Genomic DNA, 26,678 nt, shown 5'->3' with positions numbered 1-26,678 from the left:
CCATAGGCCGACCACAAGCACTCGCCATTCAACTCTGTCCTGGGCAATCCTTTCCAGTTGTTATTCATCCTATCCGTGTTTGCTTCCAATTCTCGACACAGTGTGTCCTTTGGCCTTTGTAGTGTTGGTTATTATGCTAAGCCCATATACCTTATTCTAGCTTTCGGACAGCCCATTCTATTCATTCTACTCGAGTCACATTCTGACCTCGTTAATTATTCGCTTACCAATCTTGACTGTTTTTATATGAGAGCGTAGGCGTGTGTACATTTCTCATCCCATTACTCATCACATGTCTGTAACTTACTTTTGTATAACTACAAATATTGATTAACGATTGGTTAAATGGGAGCTGGCTTACCAGCCATCTCCACTCCGCGTCCTTTCTCTTCTCTCTATTCCATTTGCCTTATATACAAAATATATGCATTCACAAGTCTATTCTCGTTATTCGACTTATGTAATTCCGTTTTTGAATAACGCGATTTAAGTCGATGATAATATACGAGGATAGGTGATAACAGACATTCATACGACCTAATTGGAGCCAGATCCACGGGCCACTAAACCTTGCTCTTCTCCGTTTCAACTCAGGATTCCATTTTAGAACTTGCTTCAAGATGCGGTTTAGTGATTTGCGTAATGTATGTTTTATGCATTTCCATCGTTTTTTCCTAAGTTCCTCTTCATTTGAAAGCTGGTTTGTTCTCTTCCATATTAGGCTGTTTCTAATGATTTATGGTCAAAGGACATTCAGGATCTTGCGCAGACAACTATTTATAAACGCATGTATGTTTTTGATAATGGTCGTGGCAGTTCTCGAAGTTTCAACTCCGTACAGAAGAACTAAATTTCCTGACGTTCGTAGTGAATGTTCTGATTTTTATATTGGTTGACAGTTGTTCTCAGTTCTATGTATTTTTCAGATGAAGGAATGCTGCCCTTGCTGTGCAAATCTTTGCGTTTACGTCTACATCGCATCCTCGTCCATCAATGGTTCTGACTTGCTACGTGTAAGATCCCACCTCTCCAAGAGTTTCTCCACCAATTGTGATTCGGTTGCTCCCCGTGTTGTATTTGGGGATCTTGCCTTTTCTTTTTTTATGTAGAGGCCTGCTGATGAAGAGGCGACTGCTACACAGTCTGTCTTCACGTGCATTTGTTGGTGTTTATGGGATAAAAGAGCCAGATCATCTGCTGAAATCAAATCGTAGTTTCATTTAATTCCTTTTTTTTCCAGGACATCTGGAACCGATGAAATTTTAATCATTTCATTGCTATATAATACCACATGGTTTCTTATATGAAAGACGAATAGATGTTGCCGAATATAGAGAGCTGTTAGAAGTGCCTACAAATGACAAGATTGTTAAGCTTAAACTTCTGACTGGTCATGTCTTAGGGACATCACTACCTCACTAGGGATGAAGGAAGATGCGGTTGTAAATGAATCCCCAAAACAAGTAGTTCTGTAAGTATTCAAGATGGATGCTGACCTCATTAGTTTTAATGGACACATATAGCTGAAGGTGCTTGGTCACGCATCCGTATCAGATCACGAATTAATACGTCATGCTACCCATCCTTTTCAACTGTTAGCAAGTTTAGATTAAGCGTTCCATCGACATACCGAAAACCTTCCAAATATAACTTCGAATTCCGTTTCTGACCTCGGGTTTGACTAGGTTAGCACACTTCGATTCTAAATGTGCTATGAGTAAAGGCGTTGTCAAACCAATAATACATGTGGCCTCTTTAGAACTATCTCATTCACTTTGCACTACCAATATATTTTCAGATTTAATGTCAACTTATCATCAAGATTTAAAAATTGCGTTCAACAACAACATGTTCTAGTGAAAGGATCAAGTCATTCGTAATAAGTTCCCAAGCTGACAACTTTGAGGAAAATTTGGTCCATTTTGGGGAAGCCGCTAGAGTAAATTTTGGGGAAATGAGACTAAAAACCCAAAATTTCCCCAGACCTGAGGAAATCCCCAAAATTTCCCCAAACATTGTAGAAGGTTTTTCACTTTGGGGATTTCCCCAAAATTCCCCAAAATTTACCCAAAGCTGGCAGCTTGGGTTATTATGAGAATATTGTTTATATATTTCCTATTGTTCATTGAACGGTTGTTATGACAATAAAGCTCAAGAAATATTTAAATAACAATAATATCCTGGTTTTGGTGGATTTATTTACTTAGATTCGCTTACTCCGACAGAGTAGCAAAGTAAGCTTGGGTTTCACTACGTCTTTCTCAAAACGTACATAGTGTTGCTTAATACTTTGATCGCTCAGGTTAAAAAATATCGAGATCCGATCTGATGGCTTTGCATTAAAATTAATGTTAACATATGTTAGCATATTTTAATTCATGTATGTATCGTTAATATATATTCTAACATATTATAAGCCATAAAACTATCGTAAGTGAAGATTAGTGATATTTTATTTCACACGTATATACATCCAATTTGTTGGATAAAAAATTTCATTGTTACTTCGGAAATATTTGTAACGTAACATTCGTCATGAATGCTGATATTTATAATTATACTTGTACTGGCGCATTGCTCGTCAGAATAAATCGCTTTGTGTTAGTCCTGCATGCGTCTACAAAGTGATGCCTCCTAATGTTATGTCTGGTAAGGCCGCGAAGAAAGCGTCTAAGTTTAAACTGCCGAAGGTCGATAAGAAGAAGAGCGGGAGGAAAGAGAGTTATGCTATCAACATCTACAAAGTTCTTCGTCAAGTTCATCCTGACACTGGTATCCCGTCGAAAGCAATGTCGATCATGAATTCGTTTGTGAACGATATCTTTGAGCGCATTGCCACAGAAGCCAACCGACTCTCACTATAACAAGAAGTTGACAATTTCAAGCCGAGAAGTGCAGACAGCAGTTCGATTGTTGTTGCCAGGTGAATTGGCAAAGCTCTCTGTATCTAAAGGCACGAAGGCAGTGACGAAGTACAGTGGTTCTAAATTCTTAAAAATCTTGCCTCGTCCAGATTTGATTTGCATCACTAGTTGATTACACACAGTCAATCATCGTCCCTGCATGGCACATGTATGTCCCTTCTTTACAACTGGATATTGATATTAGATGTCCCAGCTCCGTTTATTTCCCTCCTCATTCCAATGTATTATTTCTCCTAAGAACTATCTTCTCCATTGTTTGCCATCTGAACATCATGCTTGAAGCATACAAATACCTACAGTTTTCGTTTATTTTGTATCAAGAGCATCTTCACTACAACAGAGTTATTTTATTCCTCAAAACGTTGATTATTTATCATCGACGAGTTATTAAAACACCTTGAGACATGTTCTTAATAATCTTATTCCGTTGTCCTAACGTGTTATGGGATGCTGTACCTATACATTTGTTGGCTTTACGTTGCATATGACTTACCGACTGAAGTCGAAACCATGCAGGTGGTTTAAAAATAGTAACGATCAATTCATCTTAGTTCTCAAACAGTTTAATAGGGAATAAGAATGACATGAGTAAAAATCACTCAACTGAATAAAAAACTATTGAATTCTGTTAACTATTGACTCAGTTAATTCCACAAATTACAGAAGTGACGAGTGAAAAGTGAGACAATAAATTCACAAAATGTAAAGATATTTTAGAATTGCAAGTGTTATGTGATAAATTAAGTGAATACGCTTCCAACACGTATACAGAGCTAAAATACAGAATATAAAAGCAACCATAACAGAATAACTTAAGGTGTGTCACTGACTTATCGATTAGTCAGGAGCTCACGTATTTTGTAGGAAATGCCTGGTTCATTTTACGGTAATGATGATTTTCAAAGCAACAATCACTTCGCAGTTTATCTTTACTTCTCTTATAAATTTATTTTCTGTCAACTTCGTGTTCTAATTAATTACAAAATTATATATTTCGGGATTAATACTTTCAAATAAATTTAAAAATCTTTGAATGCCACCAAATTCTAATCTACCTAAAATATCAGTATCTTTCTGAGATCAATTATCAAACTGTACAAACATATATGCGTAAGTAAGTTGTAAATTTACAATTTGATTAAGAGAGTACCATTGAAAGTAAGAAACATGTATGCATAAGTTCCAAGAGTTTTATGTATAATCATTTAACTTTGGGTTGTCATATTCATTTGAAGTAAAAAACAAAGTATGTACTTAATCCCAGAATCAGAAATATTTCATTAATATGACTGTGATCCGGCATTAAATTGTACTTGGATATTCAATCGAGCATCTGGAGAAAATATAGTTTAAGGATAGGTTAACAGGTGTATTATTGATGAAAATCTAAATGAATTGACGCGACTTATCAAATTGTCTGTTTTTCTGAATGATTAATAAGACGTCGTAAATGTTTCATTTTTATTTATGAGTGTGGAAGCATATTGTGATATAGATGCCTACAAAGTCAGTCGGTCAGCCAGTCTACTCGATGTAAGACTTGATACATCTATACATCATTCCAAGTTGCCACACCACACTGGCACAGTGAGGTAACATTATTTTAAGACGAATCCTAGAATAGTATGAGTAATAATAGTATCAGTATTAGTAGAAAAGATAAAAGGCCTATAAGAAGATTTTGCCACTCAAATTCAAGGGAAAGACAAAGAATGAATGTACGAGTGCCATTGCAAGAGATTTTGAGATAATTTGCTGAAAGTCTCTAACCACTAATCATATAGAGAAAAACATGGAACTTAAGATGCGATTCCAGCTTTAACATACCAGACGTATGAATGACTGGATATATGTGATCTGTTATATATATTTTTCTGCACCATTTATTTGTCATAGTATACGTGCTATCCAGGAGAGTAACGTGTTCTTCATCTAAATTCAGTTGAAGTATAATAGATTGGTCGCTAACTGGGTGCCTAGGAGGATGTACACCAAGTATATACACGATAATATCTTCCAGTTCTTCTTTCTAAAAAGTCAGACGTTCCATTAGTGCTCAGTAAAATCCCTACTTTCATCCATTTTTTTCTCCTCTCATTATTTTCTAATCTTGTATTGTTATCCTTTTTGTTTTAGAATTACTCAGCAGCCTATTCACCTACAATTTAACAACATTTCCTAAACAGGATCAAAAGCATCAGTCTTGATTTTGTTTCATTTTTCGTTACACAAATGGTTCAAGTATTTTGTCACAAAAATCCATATCCATTTTATAGGTATCACAAATCAACGCTTATTATTCATTGAAAAATAAAGCGGATAACTTTAATATACTTTGTATTGTGGAATCAATCATTGGTGGTCTTATGCTTGAACAACCTAATAATCCTATTGAATATATTAAAAATCGTTTAATTGATACAAAACATATACAAGAACATGTTAAATTACATAAAGAATTATATATTTGGCCACATCATCCAATATTAGATTCATCCAAATCACTTACAACTAATGAACATCATAAATTTCTTCAAAATTGTTTCTATCATCGTATAAAACGTTTACAAGAAGATAAATTGTTTCTTGAAAATGAATCTAAACCTATTGAAACTACAAATCTATTATTTTCATTAACAGAACTTGATTTAAATCCATAGAGGATTTGATTCAATGCAACATTATACTATAAGATTGCTAAAAAGATATAATAGACACATATGTAATCTATTCTATGAGAAGCTTTTTAAGTTTTGTTTTATGTCTTTTGACAAATCATTAGTTGTATAGTACTATGTAATTTAGTAATTTAGTTTCTGAAATATACACTTGTCTGTAATACTTCAGCAGTCTTCTAATGTCTTAACATCTTTATTGAAATATATAATCTTGAATATGTGAACTATTATGACTTTAAAACTAGGCTTTTTAACATGTAATTTATTCGTCAATCAAAATATGACTTACACAAACCTTAGTACTGTGCCAAACCAATAAAATTCGATTGGTATAGACAGCCTAGCATCCTTGTTGGTCTTTTGATTACCTAACTTTTCCAATTGAGTACAGAACACCAGTAACAGCTTCCACCATGGGAATCATTTGTTTTAAACATAATTGGTTTATATATTAGCCAAACAGACCACATCAAACCAGAAAATAGGGAATAATATTTATACAAGATCAAGCCAAAATGTGACTGTGAGCATGGAAGACTGTAATCAATAAACTGAACATAACTTATGAGCAGTAAATCGTATAATAACAATCTATGAATTAAAATGAAGCTTATAGTAAGAGGAATATAGATATACACAATCTAGTTACTGAATAGTCATATAATAGGAATATATAGGTAATATTAATTCATTATTAGTTCTCAGAAGTTACTCATAATCGAATCTTCACTAGAATATAACAAAAACCATGATTTATTGGGACAATGTTAACATTTAATCACTAGTTTATTCCGTAGTAACTCCGCCTGTAGCTCTCTCAGAGTTACTACCAGTCACAAGCCCGGGTAAAGGAGAAGGGTCGTGCATGAGGTTAGCGACCCCATCCCGTAGAAAACTAACTAGCTAAAAAAACGCTAACCAGAAAAAAATAATTCAAACCATTTAAACTCTGCCCTGGGAGTTAAAAGGTCTTCATTTAGAAGAACTATGACGCCTAATGGTGAAAGACGAGTTCCTTCGGAAGTCACGAGGCCGATGCCCCTTCTAACAACCAGAGCAACAATTTCCATCGTCCTTTCCTAATTTCCTCTTCAACTGGAAGTTGGTTTATTCTCTCCCACAATAGGATGTTACTGATAGTATCTGATCAATGGATGTTCAGTGTATTGCGTAGACAACTATTTATAAATACTTGTACCTTCTTGATGATGGTTGTGGTAGTTCTCGAACGTTCAGCTCTGTACGGTAGAACGAATTGGCTTGGCTTTCACATTGGAGATTAGAACTTTGATATTGGTTGAAAGTTGTTTTGAGTTTCATGTGTTCTTCAGTTGAAGAAATGCTTCCCTTGTTTTGCCAATCTTCGCCTTTCGGTTTGCATCTGATCCTCGTTGTTCGTGGATGATACTGACCGGGTAAGTGAATGATCCCACATCTTCCATAGTTTCTCCATCAAGTGTGATCGGGTTAGTGTTCTCCGTGTTGTATTTGAGGATCCTGCTTTTTCCTTTTTGTATATTGAGGCCTACTGATGCAGAGACTGCTGCTACACTATACTCCTCTATGGATAACTATTTATTTTTATTAATTTTAATAGTTGAGATCATGAGTCAATTGAAGGTAGATCATCATGAAATACATGGAAGCACTGGATGGCCATTTTGTCTTATTGTGGGATTCTTCAGAAGTGTGTATTCACGATCCCAGCTAACAAGATCCGAACACAGACCAATGTTGGATGTGTCAGTCAATTTCGTGGATTATTTGAAATTAGACATTGGCTCCATCGGTCCAGTGGTCTAGAGGTTAAGCGTTCTCATACGAGACTGATAAGTCCTGGTTTCGAATCACGCGAGGTGGGATCATGGATACACGGTATTGAGAAGTTCCATACTAGGACGAAACAACCATCCAGTGTTTCCAAGTTTTCAATTGTGTTCTATCTTCAATAGACTTATGAATTCAACTAATATGATTCAGAATGGGTTTTGTGGAGATTTTAGAAATCTCAGCGGTTGAAATCATGAGTCAACTGAAGCTAGACCACCATGGAAAACCTTGAAACACTGGACGGCCGTTTCGTTCTAATATGGGACTCCTCAGCAGGGCGCACCTAAGACCCCGTCCCCTGCGAGACTCGAACTCAGGACTTATCAGTCTCGCACCAGGCGCTTAACTGACTAGACCACTGATCAGGCATCCAACGGTGTTGATGTCTAACTTCAACCAATCCACGAAGTTGCGCCACCGTACACCATTGTCTTCAGTGAAATCCTATCTTACAACAGACCTGGTTGAACTCCATGGCGGTCTAGCTTCAATTGACTCATGATTTCAACCAATGATATTAAAATTCATTTCTGCTTTAAACTTCTTTGATTTAATATATTTTCCGTAAATATGATTGTAGTTAGACATATACCATTATTGTAACTATACAAATCCTTGCTCATTTTCAACCCTTATATTAAAGACATATGTTTACGTAACAGGTTATAAATCATTCAACCTATTTTTCTATAATCTATGAATCAATATATACTGGTATTACAATGTTTACTAAAAGCTAATATAATCTAATTGAAGTAAGTATTTGATTACGTAAATATATAATAATAATTACATTTCCATTACCTGAGTTTATATAATAGATATATTGACCAATCATTTATAGTGAACTGTTTTTCATTTAGCAATGTATGTAAGTAAAGTGTATAATTGATGATAAACAATGATTTGAAATTACAATATTATGTAATATGTATTTTATTGATAAAACTAAGTTGATTGATATGAGGAATTATTCAATATTCAGCATGCACAACCTCATAACTCACAGACGGTCTCGAAGTTAAGACTGGTGTTAGGCAAGGTTGCTTACTTTCACTCTTTCTGTTTCTCATGGTAATCGACTGGATCATGAAGAGGTCAATATCTGGTGAGCGGGAAGCATGGGATATAGTGGATAGCTAAGATGCAGCTGGACAATCTACATTTCGCAGATGATCTGGCTCTTCTATCGCACACGCAACAACGAATGCAGGAGAAGACAACCAGTGTAGAACCAGCCTCAGCAGCAGTACGACTCAATATACACAAAGTGAAAAGCAAGATTCTCCAATACAACACAACATGCAACAATACAACCACACATGATGGAGAAGCTCTGGATGATGTAAAAAGCTTTACGTATCTGAGCAGCATCATTGATGTACACAGTGGATCTGATGCAAATGTGAAGTCGTGGATCGGCAAAGGAAGAACACCATATCTACAATTGAAGAACATCTGAAACTCAAAACAACACAACTCAACCAACATCAAACTCAGAATTTTCATAACAAATGTCAACACAGTTCTACTGTATGAGGCAGAAACTTGGACAACAACCAAAGCCAACATCCAGAAGATACAAGTGTTTATTAACAATTGTCTACACAAAAATACTTCGGATCCGTTGTCCAGACACTATCAACAACAACCTATTGTGGAAGAGAACAAACCAGATTGTAGCAGAGGAAGAAATCAGGAAGAATCGTTGGAAGTGGATGGAACAAACATTGAGGAAAGCACACAACTGCGTCACAACAAAAGTCCTCACATGGTATCTTCATAGTCAAAGGAGAAAAGGAATACGAAAGAACACATTACTTTGAGAAATGGAGACAGACATGAGAAGAATGAACAAGAATTGGATAGAACTGGAAAGGAAGGCCCAGGATAGAGTAGGTTGGAGAATGCTGGTGAATGGTCTATGTTCCATTGGGAGTATCAGGTGTAAGTAAGTAACTACAATCTCACAGACGGGAGATCAGACCTGGATTCAGTTACAATGCACATTATATACCATATATCAAATCCACTATATTAATAAATTAACTAGAATCAGTTGAAAGGTATAATTGTCAAACCGAATTATAATGTACCTATGTTATAGATTATGTTGGCATGGACCAAGACCTTGAGCAGCTGAATAACTGACTTGGTTCAATGGTATACTTCATTTATAATCGCTAATATACCATTTAACCTTAAGGTGGGATATAAACACAGACACGTGATATGTCTATATACGCTGAGCCTATTTTAGGCTGATTTGACTTGCTTTACTGGTCACTTGTTGCAGCATTCGCAGGCGAGACCGAAGATCCAAAGTTCGAATCCCGCGTGTAGAATCGTGAATGCACACTGCTTAGGAGTCTCACAATAGGACGAAACGGCCGTCTAGTGCTTCCAGCTTTTCAATGGTGGTCTAGCATCAATCGGTACATAATCAAAATAAGGCGCACCCTCTATAAAGGATCTTGGTGAAGTAGTGAGTGTACACTGAGGAAAACTATCATACTAAAACAAAACAGATATTGATTTCCAATCATTGGCTAACTGAAATCAGTTCACAGTGTAAAGCCTTATTGAAAACATATTCCTTTTAAAAATTCCTAATTACCATCGGAAGTAGGGATATAGTGATTGATACCTATAAATATAAACGAATATAAACGACCTGTGTCATACGATTACAAACACTTCGACCTACAACAAAATTAACTAGCCAATAGTTACTATAAGAGATTTTTGAATTTCATGACTTAAATATCACCAACTGATCTTAGGTAAACAATCATTGAAAGCTATAAGATTTTGAATAGCTGTTTCGTTTTCATATGTGCATATTCACAACCACATCAGAGATCGAAAATAAGATATTTAGGTCTTGTGTCAAACATTTAACATTTAGACCAGTGATTTGGAATCCAATGATTTACATTGATAAAAATTCAGTCAATTCATATTATTGTACAATCATCATCCAATTCAATTGGTAGGTAACTGCTTTATTGAAGACATGACTGAAATCCACTGGTCAGAGCTCCTCACTATAACTGAAAAAGAATAACCTCTCAAAATTACTCATCAGTGACCCCCTGTGGTAGGTTAGTGGATGTACAATGATGAGAAGTTTCATACTAAAGCGAAATAAATGTCCAATTCTTTCTGATCTTAATGTTTGTTTCAATAAGATCAGCCCATGATATTAACTATGAAATAGTTAGTCATATTAAGTAATGCAGATATACTGCTACTTCACAATTGATTGATCACTGGGTGGTGATCAATGTCATGAGTGTCTAGTCCTTATTAGTGCAGATCGAATGCTATCTATCATGTTGCGATGTGGCCACCAGTCTAGGTGACTCGACACTGCAGGCACTACATATTGAGATTTAGATGGTGGTTGGAGGTAGTCAACAAGAAACCGTGGACCCGGGTTTCGTGCTACTTGGCACTCGTCAGCAAGGTGTACCTGTAATATTGAGGGAACTGGTGCTCCCTGGCGGATTACGATCTCGTGTAACCCAACTTCACAGTCAGAGACGTTACCATTGAGCTATCCGAGCCGTGACCGACCTCCTGTAGGACTGAGATGTAATCACAATTGATTGATCACTGGGTGGTGATCAATATCATGCTTCTCTAGTCCTTCTACTTTCAATCAAAATGGTGAATATATTACATAAAATCTATTGTTCAACAGCTCAGGTAAAAGATGATCACAATTACAACTGTTCACATATATGACAATGATGATCGTAGAGTCCTAGTTTTAGGATTAGGAAAATGTTACTATTTTTTTATTGGTTGACAACCTGGTGAATTACAACAAAGGATTAGTTTTTTTATGTTACATTGATAGTAAGTAATTCTAAATAACCTTGAGAGTGTATACCATAAGTTAAACAATAAATATCCAGGAGATAGATTACATTAGTAACAAAAGTAATGAGATTTATTTATGAACAAAGGTTATTTGTAATGTGTAATCAGTTTTAAGCATTCTACTTATTTACAACTGTTGGTACTTCCTACATTGGCAATTTAACAAACTCTACATACTGTTATCCTATAGCAAAAAGAGAAAATCCAATCCAGATAATATATTTGATAAGAAAGATGGATAGTGGCTAGCAGTGTAATCCAGTTTGACGCGCGTTTCGTCCTATCTGGGACTCGTCAGCTGGATGAAACACACATCCTGGATTCCACTACTAGCTACTATCCATCTTTGTTTATAATGTTTGTGAATTAAGGCAATATCAAGGCAATACGCACAGTATGCACATATACCAATTGTAGTGCTAAACATCAATGGGAAGATTCAAGTAAACAATACTAAGTGAATTTACTTGATAGGAATTTTTTATGATTACATTGTACTAGATTAGAGGGAATTGGTATGGCCAAACTATGAGAGCTAACCAATCAGGCTTAAGATGGCTATCTCAAGGCCATGGGGCATAATTAAAAGAGACATACTATCTGTTGATTAGATTCTTAATACCTGTCAAAATATGAAAGCAAAAATGTATATATATCATAAAGTACCGTGTAAAAACCACTTTGTGTCTGTTCAAAGTAATGTATAGGTAAACATGATAAAGATATTATCATAATGGGTTTTGTGGAGATTTTTTGAAATTTCACTTGTTGAAATCATGAGTCAATTGAAGCTGGACCACCATGGGAAACCTGGAAGCACTGGACGGGCGTTTCGTCCCGGCATGGGACTCCTCAGCAGTGCACATCCACGATCCCGCCCCCAGCGAGATTCGAACCCAGGACCTATCAGTCTCGCACCAGGAGCTTAACCAACTAGTCTAGCTTTAATTGACTCATGATTTCAACCAGTGATAATAAAGATATATTTGGATTACATGAATATTAATATAAAAAATTCGTGAGAACTGATTTGTCATTGATGGTTAAGGTAAGGGATTAGATTTATGGTGTTACATCAGTTAAAATGCCAAAATGCTATTTGGTCAAATAGGTGAGTTAATTTCGCGCCAAAATTCAAGACTTGTTATCCTAAATCTGATTGTTTCATCCGTAAATTCTAGTCTCATTGTATGGTTAATTTGTTGTTTATAATCTCAACTTTTACATCGTCTTATAGTAGTCTATTCGAACTATGTTAAACTAGTCTAGGCGAGACTGATAGGTCCTGGGTTCGAATTCGGTAAGGCGGGGTTGTGGATTTACACTGCCGAGGAGTCCCACAATAGGATGAAACGGCCATCAAGTGCTTCCACGTTTTCCATTGTGGTCTAGCTTCAATTGATTCATGATCTCAACTATTGAAATTACTACAATCTCCACAAAATTCCTTCTGATAGTAATCAACATATGCTCACTAGTGGTTGGCTTCAAGAGTTATATCCTGGAGTTCTAGTGAGAAGCAGTGACCAGTTGAGTCCAAACGGGTCTGTTATGAGATAGTAACTCACTGATGATAATGGTGGTTGTGTCGCTTAATTTCGTGAATTAGTTGATGTTAGATATTAACACCGTTGGATGTCAGTCGGCTCAGTGGTCTAGTGGTTAATTGCTCGCGCGCGAGACTGATAGGTCCTGGGTTGGAATATCGCTAGGCGTGATCGTGAATGCGCACTGTTGATGAGTCCCACAATGGGACGAAACGGCCGCCCAGTGCTTTCAAGTTTTCTATGATGGTCTAGCTGCAATTGGTCCATGATCTCAACTATTGAAACAAACTATTTTCACTTTCTATACAAGTTATTTCATAAAGCATAATACATTTTAGTAACCAAGATGTATTCCCCATGTATAGATGATCTACACTGATTTTATAACTAATAAAATTTGACAAATTGATTATTTATGTAATGGCTTTACATGTATTTATTGATTAAAATTCGATAAGAATGTACCTAAAGTCATTTGAAGAGTTACTGGGGTAAAATTATGATAAATGGATGAGTTCTTGGATGATTGTTGATAATAACAGAGTGATTTTGAGATTACTTTTTAAAAAATGAACAGAAAGCTTATTTATCACAATAGAAGTAATGTAACCTTGTGGTGTGTGTGTTACTTATATCGTAATGAGTAGTATAAAACGATAGCCAGGATTAGAATGTCCGACAGCAGAAGTTGGAGAAGGAAAGAATGGGAACAGAACGTAATTGGTATGAAAATGCAGGAACAATAAAGTCTGAGATAAGTGATTGACATGTTGCAAATTAAGTATTCAACATATGACTCTCAGATTTTACTAAGACATTATGTTATTTTATATCGAAGTACATCCAATTGTCCCCACTTGTGTTCTTGTTCACTACAGTAACAATAGACTTACCGATCTTGAATATGTCCAATAAGTATAGTGTGTATCTGTGGTGTGTAAACCGATGTCGACAGATATAAGTAGTATGTGTGTCACTAATCGAAAGTGAAATGTCCGGTGACAGAAAGCTAAAAAGATCGAAGTGATAAGTCTTATCGATTGAACGCTATATTAGTTTCCTAAGCTATTCTGGTAACCCGCAAGCTAGAACTACACAGAGACTTGAACACTATCGAGAAGACGCAAGTATGAGGGGAAATACTTTACTCCGAGGTTCATTTTGTCACAGAAAATATAGGGTTTTTATAATATTTTAAATGTCCTTGGGTGACTGGAATATTCTGGAATGCTACTAAACATAGTACCACTGTAGTAGACAACCAATCAGAGCTTCCGCATGTGACGTTTCGCTACCTAGATATTTCTGGCCAAGACTCCAAGTGAACGCTGATTGGACGAAACACTTCTTAGTGTTTCTTGATGCTTGCTTGTCTTTTTCAAGCGATTTCTGGATCACCCCAACACGAAGAAAAGAGAACGATTGATGTGTAAACGAAGGAACAATGAAGTCTTAGACGACTGATTGATATTTTTCAAATGAAGAATTTACTGTATGGTCTGCCTGGAGCCCCTCTGGGACTACAACCGGTCCCAAGCCCGGATACAGGAAAAGGGTTAGGCATGGGGTTAGCGACCCTATCCCGTAGAAAACCAACTTGATAAAAAAACGCTGACCAGGAAAATAATTCAAACCTCAGATTTTACTAAGAGATTCTGTAATTTTGTATTCAAATACATCTGGTTGTCACCACGTATGTTCTCGTTCACTACAACCTGCTAGACTTTAGTGATTTCGTGGAATTTATTGGTTTTCTAAAATTGATAATCAGTTTCTCCATTTTGGTTTTTACAAAAACGTTATTTCGTCGACTTATTGATTTGGTTCATCCTAAAGGTGTTTTTCTGAATGTTTCTGGATTTTTTTTTGGTTAGCGTTTTTTTGACGGGTTGGCTTTCAACGGGATGAGGTCGCTAACCCTATGCCCAACCTTCCTCTTTTACCTGAGCTTGGGACCAGCATTAGCCCCAGAGGGGCTTTAGGTGGAGTTCCTGGAAGTCATAAGTCATTCCAGGTATGACTCATCATTGTCTATATAATCTTGATTGATAAGTTTACGTAGGTTATAGATATTATGATTATTATTATTGGCTTCATCCAATAATATAGTTTTGGTACAAGTTTCCATTTCTTAATTCTTAATCGATCCTAACGATAACTATTGAGTGATCACTAGTCAGAAGTTAGCAGTTCAGGAATCAACATCTGAATAACGTACATTCATTTCAACGCATATTGCCAGCAACCATGATGTCTCTGATTCAGCATTGGATGGCTGTTTCGTACTAGTATGGAACTCCTCGGCAGAGAGTACCCACGATCACGTCCCTTGAGATTCGAACGCAGGACCTGTCGGTCCCGCTTGTGAATGCTTAAGCTCTAGACCACTGTACGGGCATCCGACAGTGTTAATGTCTAAATTCAACCTATATATATATATATATATATATATATATATATATATATATATATATATATATATATATATATATATATATATATATATATATATATATATATATATATATATATATACCGTGTGTAAAACGTTCTACCTAAATCAGCACTCTTACTTCAACAGCTCGCTTGACATTCAGTGAATTAGTCATATGACTTTTGATAACAATTATAGAGCTTCTCAATAATTTTACACAAGTACTTCTGTATTGAACGAGAATACTAGTGAAAACAATCGAATGTATTTGAACACACACAATTATAGAATCTCTTAATCAAATCTGAGAACTATACAGTAAATACTTCATTTGCAAAATGTCAATCAATCGTCTAAGACCTCATTGTTCCCTCGTTTACACACAAATCATTCTCTGTTCTCGTTCTCTTTTCTTCGATCTTCTCAACCATCTACCTCCAAGCATTTCACTTTCGATTGATGCTCTAAAGTTCTGAGATACACAATTTCTCCTAACTCCATCAAGTGTTCATGTATCATACAATTTTCAAATTTTATTAGTGTCTAAGGTGTTTATCATTTTATTGATTTATTAATGTTTTAATAAGTTACTTTCCCCCTCTAACCGATTCTGTAAATATTGACAAATTACGTACTATTTTAGTATCTGGTACTATGTCAAACCCACACAGGTTATTTTAACTTTTAGAAATACCAATTTATTCATTCTTCTCAAGCCAAATTTTGACCTAGTTAATTATTTGCTTATTAACCTTAACTGTTTTTCTATGGGCGTATGTGTCCTAATTGCTTACTCTACTCATTACATGTATGTAACTTATTTTTGTCAGACTATAAATATTGGGTCATACTTGATCAATTTGAGTTGGTTCACTCACCTTCTCAGCTCAGCACTGTTTTGATTTTCCGCTTCTTATTCTGAGTATCTCAATATATAGTGCCCGCAGTGTCGAGTCACCTAGACTGATGGCCACATTGCAACATGATCGATAGCATTCGATCTGCGCTAATAAGGACTAGACACGCATGACATTGATCGCCACACAGCGATCAATCAATTGTGATATTGGGTCATACTTGATCAGTTTGAGTTGGTTCACTCACCTTCTCAGCTCAGCACTGTTTTGATTTTCCGCTTTTTATACCGAGCATCTGGCGAATGCTTGAAATAAATCCATCCAATGAAACTTGTATTGAGCTTTTTATTACCGTCAACACATGAACAGTGTTAGCTCAAGTAATAAACGGAGTTAAATGGAAGATTTGTATTCATACGTTCATCTAAATTAGAGTCAGATCAGTTAACCATAAATATATCATCAACAAACTAGCTTAGAATATCCAAAAACACTACCATTTCTAATATAAAAGTCTCTTGTAAATAATAAGCTATTTCATGTAATACCACCATCAACACAATGTCGAGTCACCTAGACTGACTGATCATATTGCGACTTGATCAATAGGATTTGATCTGTATACTAAGAAGGACCTGACATACATGATATTATTCACCATCCAATGATCAACCAATTGTATATTATAAACTTCTATTATTTATATATCATAATCTTCACCTTTAATCGAAGATAATGGGATACGCCTAGTTTATTTAGACAATGAAAAAGAAGGTAGAACATTGTTATTTTTATCAATTAAATCAATGAAAAGATAGTGAATTATAAAGCAATTTATGGGAATTCATATTTGATCTATATGGAACAGAGATAGTGTAGAGGAAATGTGAGAGAACTGCTTATTGTAAACTTGGATACTGATTCAATAAACTGATATTCTGGTATTTACTTATTTTTGTCAATATATAGTTATTTTAACTAAACATATATATGATGTATTATCGAAACTAGATGGAATGTGGTTAGTAATAGGATCTACATAGTGCGTCCCATCCTGTTTAGGACTCATCAATACATTCCAGAATGAATGTGAACTCTGGATTTTCAATTTAGCACCCATCGCTTTAAACTCCACTTAGCAATTGGGTTTAGATAGCTAATCAAATGTGCTAATTCATCCATAGACTTTTGGTTTTTTAGTCGAAGAAATTATCACTTTATTCGTCTCTAAGCCATGTCCGAAGATGCTGAAATTCATGAAATAATAATCGGTATATACAAGTAAAAACATCAAACAAAGCGGGATTGTGGAAACTTAAAATGATTCTTATCATTCATTGACTAAGGTCTACAAGTGGTCTTTTGAAATATGTTTTCATGTCTCAAAAACTGCTCTATGTCAGTTAGTTAAAATCATAGAGCCTGGGGCAAATATGAATTGAACCAATTACTCATATAAAAATGAAGGAAATAAAAAAATGAAAAAAACCAACCCAAAAAATGATTACCAGGTTGAGAGATTTTTGACTTTGAGAAGGAGTATGTGCATGCATTAATGAAGAGCCATTATTATGTTACAATATAACACTTGTCAATTGCTCCCTCGTTTTCAATGGTTGTCTACATAAACTTAAGTTGTACCTTAAATTAACTTCTATTTGAAAAATCTTCACATACTACTTAAAATATTTATAATCATCCTGTCGACAGTAGTGACTAAATTCATTTTGAACCTAAAAAGTACCTGAAAAGGAAATTTGATTAGAGGTGGTCTTAATGACCTAAGAGCGTGAACGCAGTGACCAAGAGACAACTGCTTGAGGTTGGTCACACAAGACCATTTTATGAGTAATTTTCGTGTTAGCTCCATACTTGAGACCTTACCGCCGGAGACGGAAATCTGTGGGATCAGGCGAGTTGTGTATTTCTAGGGTCAACCTTTTCTAACCCCACCCATTCTTGTGGGAAAGCAGCATCGCTGTTATGCTGGTTGTCTGAAGGAAACACCCTACTGCCATCACCTCTCTGTACAGTTAGTAGTACAACTTCGCCTTCGGACCTTGAGTTTGCTGCTTTTAGTCTTAGCACTCGCCAACCAACCTGTCTGAAATGGTAGGACCTTGAGGAATGATCGTTCTAGCCAATATAGCTCGATTGGTTCATCATGATGGGCAAGCCCGACCATCACGTCAGAGTAGCAGCAACGGTTAGGGTCTAAGTGAATAGCTATGATCAATGGATTCCCATCTGGTCAAAGACAGATAGTTATAATTCATGACATTATAAATGATGATGATGATGCTGTGATAATGTCGACACATTGGAATAACAAGAAGACTTATTGAAAATATAATGTTCATTAATTCCTATCCAGCAATAAACAGTACGCAACAACGAATGCAAGAGAAGACAACCAGTGTAGAACCAGCCTCAGCAGCACTAGGTCTCAAAATACACAAAAGGAAAAGCAAGATTCTCTAATACAACACAGCATCCAACAATACAACCACACATGATGGAGAAGCTCTGGATGATGTAAAAAGCTTTACGTATCTGAGCAGCATCATTGATGTACACAGTGGATCTGATGCAAATGTGAAGGCGCGGATCGGCAAAGCAAGAACATCATATCTACAATTGAAGAACATCTGAAACTCAAAACAACACAACTCAACCAACATCAAACTCAGAATTTTCAATACAAATGTCAACACAGTTCTACTGTATGAGGCAGAAACTTGGACAACAACCAAAGCCAACATCCAGAAGATACAAGTGTTTATTAACAATTGTCTACACAAAAATACTTCGGATCCGTTGTCCAGACACTATCAACAACAACCTATTGTGGAAGAGAACAAACCAGATTGTAGCAGAGGAAGAAATCAGGAAGAATCGTTGGAAGTGGATGGAACAAACATTGAGGAAAGCTCACAACTGCGTCACAACAAAAGTCCTCACATGGTATCCTCATAGTCAAAGGAGAAAAGGAATACGAAAGAACACATTACTTTGAGAAATGGAGACAGACATGAGAAGAATGAATAACAATTGGATAGAACTAGGAAGGAAGGCTCACGACTGAGTGGGTTGGAGAATGCTGGTCAGCAGCCTATGCTCCATTGGGAGTAACAGGAGTAAGAAAGTAATAAATAGTATATATTTATAGAATAATAAACGTAATATTAATATTTAGTATGAAAATGAATGAAATGATTTATCAATAACGTTTCATGAAAACAAACAAACAAAACAAACAAAAAACAAACGAATATTATTATTTTTTTGTTTAATAAGAAACAATAAACAAGTTCAATGTTTTAATTGAAAAGAGGAAAACACAAGATCAACACACTTCAATACACATATATATCCACTGAAATATACACATAATGAATAATTATGTTTATTCTAATGAGAGATGATGTAAATTTGCTATTGTTCTTCATTTTTTTTTTGTCTCTCATTGTTTCAAATGTAGTACGTAGTTACTAATCGACATCTGTAAAGGAATATATATATATATAGATGTATTTCATTCAATTTTGAAATGGGCAGATCTGTACTGAACTTTAACTATTTATTGTTATTATTATTATTAGTAGTGGTAATAGTAATAAAAGTAATAGTAGGAGTAGTAATGGTAGTAATAATAGTAATAGTAGGAGTAGTAATGGTGGTAGTAGTAGTGGTAGTAGTAATAGTAATAGTAGGAGTAGTAATGGTGGTAGTAGTAGTGGTAGTAGTAATAGTACTAGTAGGAGTAGTAATGGTGGTAGTAGTAGTGGTAGTAGTAATAGTAGTAGTAGGAGTAATAGTAGTAGTGATAATAATAATAATAATGAATTGAAAACTATGAAGAATAATGTACAATTTGAAATACTTGTTTTCTTCAGTTGATATAAATCTAAAACAAAAAAAAAATTCTGGCGGTGAATTTGAATCATAGAACAATAAATGAATAATGATGGAATAGGATATACAGAAACAGAGAAAAAGAAATGCATATATCATGCATACCACAAACCCATAACTTAATACATACAAATATATATATCGAGTATATGTAATGTAATGATGTGAACAAGAGGGAATGAATACTGAAGTATATGAATGTGTAAAGTTTGGATGACTATTTTTCTTTTTAAATGATGATATTGATAGGTCGTTTTTTTTGTTTTATTTCGTGTTACCCTAATCATAAAACTTTATTGTCATTGACAAAACTCTGAATGGATCAAAGAAATTGTCAGTCAACAAAGAACATAATGACTACATACTGTTGTAATTGAATGACAATGAATGAAATGATAAAGAAACATTCTATTCATCAACTTGTTGTTATATTTCATATGAACATGTGTATATATATATATGTGTGTGTGTGTGTTTATTCTTTATTATGGATCAAGTGAAATGAATGAAAATCTCAATAGAACAATCAACGGATAATAAACTCGGATCATTTCATTAATGAATCTTGATTAGATTACTATGATAATGAATCATAATTAATATTAATGTCCTGTACTGCCTGATAACATTGATGTATTCATTAGATCATTAACATTTGTTCCATTTAAACTATGATTATTAGATCGTTTATTAATTCGATCTTTTTCTGAATCTGGTAAATTTGGTTTATTATATTTTAACCATGGAAGATGTTCATTGAAAATCTTAGAATAAAAAGGGGAAAAAAAGAAAAGAACTTTAAAGACATTTATCAAGATTAAGTTCAATATTTAATGAAAAATTTTCTTTCTTTTTTTCTTCTCTGTTTCTGAGTTACTTGAAACTAGACTACCATAGAAAACCTGAAGACCCTGGAAAGCCGTTTCGTCCTGTTGTGAGACTCCTCAGCAGCGTGCGAGACTGATAGGTCCTGATTTCCAATCCCTCGAGGAGGGATCATGGATGCGCATTGCTGAAGAGTCCCACTATAGGAAGAAACGGCCTTCCAGTGCTTTCAGGTTTTCTATGGTGATCTAGCTTCAAATGACTTAAGATCTCAACTATTAAAATAACTAATAGACAGTTATTTAGTTCAGATATATGGGACAACATTTTAATAATTGATTGATCACTGCGTGGTGATCAATATAATGTGTGTCAGATCCTTCTTAATGTAGATTGAATCCTATTGACCAAGTTACAGTGTGATCACTAGTCTAGGTGACTCGACATTGCGTGTACTGTATTGAGATAAGATGGTGGTTGGAGGGAGTCAAAAGGACACCCTGGACCCAGGTTTCGATCTGTACTGAAAAGTACTTGACACACATGACATTGATCACCACCCAGTGATCAATCAGTTGTAAATAAATCTCAGTCCTACAGGAAATTAGTCGCAGCCCAGATAGCCCGGTGGTAACGTCTCTGACTGTGAAGCTAGGTGACACGGGATCGAATCTGTCAGGGAGCACCATTTCTCTTAAGATTACAAGTACACAGTCCCAACACATTTGAAGTAAAGTTGTAAAAGATGAAGTTCTGTTATGTCAATGGGGTAAGAATAGTATCATTAAGGACAGTGGATGATGGCCAGTGACTTTTTTTCTGACCTATACTGTTAAATACAAATTATCTAACGGTGTTCGTTCGATAACCGAGATTATTGATTGAAGACGTAAAGTGATATGGTTTAGAACTGGTCACAGTAAGAGAGATACAATCACTCCTTATTTCTTTCTAGATCTTAATTTTCAGTATTTCTTCATACATACTTTTTCATTCCATGTTCTAGGACTCTCACCTAAAATCACTGACTTGTTAGTTATTTATCTAGTTACTTTCATCTTGGTATAAAGATGTAGTATGTGAATCTGGTCTAGCGCACATAAATTGAAAGCTCACTGCTGATTCTGGCATATTGACTGATTAACTTCAGTGGTCTGGAAACAAAGCACTCACTGAGAGATCTGAGTTACATCTTTAGCGGAGTCGTGCATGGTCACTACTGAGAACTCTCATAGTAAGAAGAAACAACTACTCATTATCTTTGTATTTGTCAATGATTGTCTAATTAACGTCAGTATGTGACCGTAACAATTTTTTTTGTACAAATAAGTATGACAAGTTTTTGAACATAAGTATATTTACCGATATGAAAGAATAGACAACAGAAATGAACCATACTAATCGAAAGATCTTGTGACATAATGTCTACTTTTGAAAAGTATAACGAAAAAGCATTATCAGTCTATCTTAAAAGTTTCACTTTGATAAAAAAAAAGTCAAGCAGCTAGCAGTGGGACCCACGATGAGCATTTCATCCTATTCGTGATTCATTAGCTGGATTGACCTGAATCCCGGAATAGATCTTCACTCTAGGACTAAAACCCAGTGACGTTCGCTTCGAAGCCTGGATGCGTTATCAGAATAGTTACTAAGTCCAGATAGCCATTCACTTATGTAATAGCTAAGAGATTCAGTTTAAATCATTTCAATTTGAATTAAGTCGAGTTATACTTTATGGTAAAGCATCATTTGATTTGACAATGTGAACAGTTGTCAGTCAGGGTTACAATTTCATTTGTCTACTAATCTTTATATATGCTTATCATACATATACTCTTAAGTATCAATCATTCATAGTTAAACATTTCACGGACTAATATTCTCTTCAGCTGGTCACTCTGCGCACCTCTGAGGAGTCCTATACTGGGACGAAATGGCCATCAATTTTTTCTATGTTTTCAATGGTAGTTTAACTTTGATTGGTTCGTGATTTCCATGAAATTCATTACGATAAGTTAGTTTCATTTGTTTCACGACTGTCAGTATAGTTTAGTTCCACATGAAGAGAGTTCGTATATGTATGAAACTATGGAGTAATTCGATTACGCAAGTTAGTAGATGAATTCTTCAAAAAAGCATATTTTATGAATAGGAAAAAGATTAAACCCTTAATGCTTGCTCATTTAATTAACGTAAGACACAACAAACTGACTAGAGAATGAACTTAGATTAAGGTCATATTTGATGTCTTGTCACTGCTTCTTGGACGAATAAACCCGTTTATTTTAGCTAAAGTCAATCAAATGATTATTTCATTGATTTTATCGATAGGGATTATAGGTACTAGGCTTAAGGGACTTCAACAGACCAGCTTTTTATCTAAAAAAAACTTAGAGGGAACAAAGTTGGGAAATGATACAATGAGTCAATTAAAAGTCACCAAATAAGAAGGTCATGTTGTGTCAAACAAGAATTTCTTGATTGATAAATGCATGTTATTAGCGAGGAAATGATTTCTTTCTTCACTCTTAGTCTTCTCACTTAGTAACCGTCAGTTGAGAGCTTGTGTATCGGTAGTTTGTGTACTATAGTAACAGAGTCAGAAAACTTCAATATCAAATGTAGATAGATTGTTTTGATGTACAACTTTGAGATTTCCCAACAGTGGCGTAAACATAGCGCTACCATTATCCCGTTTTTCACACTTAACACATATAATAGTTGAACTTCACAAGTCACAGCTTTTCACTTTGAAATTGTTCATTTAAACAAAACAAAAAGATGGGCGAAGAAAAGAAACATTCACCTACTTTCACATCACCACCCGCTGGATTATGTTTCACATTGGCAAGTGATCCAACTTTTGGTGATGCTTTCTCTTTAAAATCTAATTTCTCAACAGGTATCTAAAAATAAACCAAAAAAATATTAAAGAACATGGATCACAATCACACTTAACCAATCAATAAACTAATCGATAATACTTGATTGGAGTAAATGAATCAATAAAGCAATGTTTATTACTTAGATTTGTGTATTTATGTGTATACAAATGTGTAATATACCTTGCTTGTGAACAGAAGATGATAACAGGAGTTTGTTAATTAGATTATCTTTAGAAATAACAACAATAAAAATTATGTTGTCAAGTAGATTTAAGTTAGATATGATACATGTATACAAGAATAAAACATGTTATAAACAGTAGATGATTTAATATAAAGATTCATTATCATTAAAAAAAGTTGACAAGATGATGTATTAGTAATGATTAACATTTTCAATTTACTACTTATCAACTACAATATACATTGATTATATGGTATTTAATTGATGTTAAGAAGTGACTTATAACTAAAATTGGTGGGGTGGGTGGGTGGTTATACAGAATGTAGTGATTTTAATAATTGATATCATGAATTATTTTAAGCTAGACAACAATTGAAAATCTGGAAACACTAGACGGCCATTCCGTTTTAGTATGGGATTCCTCAATAGTGTACATCTACGATTCCACACTTGGGATTTGGACCCAGGATCTTTAGTATCGCGTGTGAACGCTTAAACTCTAGACCACTGAGCTGGCAGCCTAAGTTCAATCGATCCATGATATTTTGCAACGATACATGTCTCTACTCGACACGGATTGGACTCCACTAGTCTTGGCTTCTCACTAGAACTTCAGAAAACTCATCCACTAGCGATTCCATGATGATTATTATTACAATGGAGGTTTGTGGAGATTCTAGTGATTTTAATAGTTGAATTTATCAGTCCAGTGCTTCCAAGTTTCCAATGGTGGTCTAGCTTACATCGACTCATGAATTCAACTATTAAAATCATATATAACCAAGTCAAGAAATGTCAGTAATTTAATGGTACAAAAAATTTGTAGCTCAGATGGATGATTTGTGCAAAGTTTTGCTCTGCGAGTTGGATGGTTTGGTTGTGGAACAATATCTCATCAGAAGAACTATGACAACTCCACGATTAAACCATTCAGCTCAGAGAATGAAACTCCAAATAGATCAGTTATTTAATATTTGACACCTATGATCAAATACCAGTAACCTACAAAATATCTCCTACTTCTAAAGGCCATGATGTTTCACACCCATAAAGTAGAATAAAGCGAACTTCTGCGCAGTACACTCATCCTTTATTTGGTAGATGGGTATCTCATCTACGTCACAAATGAAACAAGTTGGCAGCTTCTAATCAAGCTTTCTGAATCCATTTCGAGATCTTGTCAGACGCCAAACTAATAGGGCTGATGACACTTCCGAGATGAGTAAAGTGATTGACACGCTAAACTACTTCACATCTTATCATTACCTCAGGTGTCAACACAGGCCAGTCCTGGAGCAGCATTCTGGAATGGGAGGGTGAGAATCGCATTCCAAAAATGTTTTATTATTGCTTAAAGTGGTCGAAATTCTCTGCACTTTGTCAGCGTCTTCACCAAAAAGAAGTATATCATCTGCGTATTCTAAGTCAATGAGTCTCATAAAATCTAGATTGTTAACATTTCAATCTTCAGTTTTAGTATATCTGAACTGTGGTTAAAAGGTGTAATTCAAAGAATATTCAGTTAAATGTATCTATATCGCAGTATTATTGTTTACACAGACTTGAACTCATAGCCAATCACTTCGAACGCCAGAGCGTTATTCACCGAGTCCAGATAACTAACAACTCCTAATAATTCGTCTTATTTCGCTGTTGATATTTAAGATTAAATTTTCAACTACTCTATTGGCATAGGTACATTCAGAATTGATGCCGTTTTTAATAACAAATTGAGGTCTAAAGCGAAAGGTATTAGTTTAGAATTTGAGAGTGAACATTTACATTACGATAAAAATGCACCCAGTTTATGAGTTACAGATAGGACGACACATAGGATTTATATTCCAATACTAGCCATAATCCTTCTGTTTTGTAAAAACATGTGACAAAGTGGTTATATCAAGACAATCCATTTACTAGTTTTTACATGTCAACAATGACTGTTCGATATTCGCCCATTAATATCAACAATGGAATTTTTCAAACCATCGTGAATTCTTAACTTTAGTTATATTGTAGTCCGAGTATCATACGTTGTTATCGATGTCTGTCTCATATCTGATGATATGGTTGAACTACTAAGCATCAAGAAACACTGAAGAGTTTCCTCTAAGCTTGAAACTCTTCAGCAGAATACACCAATGATGTAAAAGACAGGGTCGAATGTTTAACCTACAGGTTTTACAACCAGTAAATATAATCCTACAATAATTAAGCTGAAATCTAATATTCTACGTCATTTGACAAACTGTTAATTTGCATCATAGTACAATCATCATTCAATACCAGAACATGAATAACTTTCTCAATTTCAACACTGATCACAGATTCTATGTGATCTTTGCTAATTGATGTATAAATTAGTCATTTATTTAGTCATGAACTTGCCTTTTTGTCACCTCCACCAGGAATATGTTTAATATTTTGAAATGATCGAACTTTCGATTGTGTATTAGATGAAAAATCAAGTTTTTGATCAATAATTTGTAGATTTCCTCCACCTTTATAGTAGAAAGATAAAATCAGAACAAAAGAGTTACGTATAGAATACAACATTTACAGATACATTTTTATTTGATGAATCAACTTAGGATAAATAATCAGTGAACATCAGGAAGCATTGAATATTTGCTTTTTCCTTGTACAGATTGAGAATGTTCATTGGTCAATCGTCTTGGAAGTTAAAGAATTATCTATCAATAATGGTTGTG

General features: G+C 35.0%; 2 protein-coding genes across 3 annotated transcripts in view; one reads left to right on the top strand and one right to left on the bottom strand.

Annotated features, from left to right (window-relative positions):
- Positions 1 to 1,971: 1,971 nt before the first annotated feature.
- On the top strand, positions 1,972 to 5,765 carry MS3_00008839 (uncharacterized protein; the record flags this gene model as incomplete). Of its 2 annotated transcripts, XM_051217180.1 has the most annotated exons (4): positions 1,972 to 2,234; positions 2,277 to 2,380; positions 5,061 to 5,165; positions 5,201 to 5,765. In XM_051217180.1, exons 3-4 carry the CDS (start codon positions 5,157 to 5,159, stop codon positions 5,582 to 5,584), a joined length of 393 nt encoding a protein of 130 aa, XP_051065831.1. In that variant the 5' UTR covers positions 1,972 to 2,234; positions 2,277 to 2,380; positions 5,061 to 5,156. The 2 variants fall into 2 exon arrangements, with proteins under 2 accessions (XP_051065831.1, XP_035587892.1); XM_035733612.2 differs by lacking the exons at positions 1,972 to 2,234; positions 2,277 to 2,380; positions 5,061 to 5,165; positions 5,201 to 5,765 and adding exons at positions 2,381 to 2,806; positions 2,829 to 3,036.
- Positions 5,766 to 19,304: 13,539 nt separating this feature from the next.
- Positions 19,305 to 26,678, bottom strand: part of MAP2 (Methionine aminopeptidase 2) — a 57,544-nt gene continuing 50,170 nt past the window's right edge. The window contains exons 7-9 of the mRNA XM_051219487.1: positions 26,356 to 26,468; positions 23,709 to 23,804; positions 19,305 to 20,837 (exon numbers count right to left, since the gene is read on the bottom strand). Of these exons, the coding sequence (XP_051065830.1) occupies positions 20,676 to 20,837; positions 23,709 to 23,804; positions 26,356 to 26,468 (371 nt within the window). The 3' untranslated portion in view covers positions 19,305 to 20,675. The remainder of the gene's footprint in view (positions 20,838 to 23,708; positions 23,805 to 26,355; positions 26,469 to 26,678) is intronic.

This window comes from Schistosoma haematobium, chromosome 6 (genome assembly GCF_000699445.3).
Source record: "Schistosoma haematobium chromosome 6, whole genome shotgun sequence".
NCBI lineage: Eukaryota > Metazoa > Platyhelminthes > Trematoda > Strigeidida > Schistosomatidae > Schistosoma > Schistosoma haematobium.
This window is presented reverse-complemented; position numbering and strand designations above follow the sequence as displayed.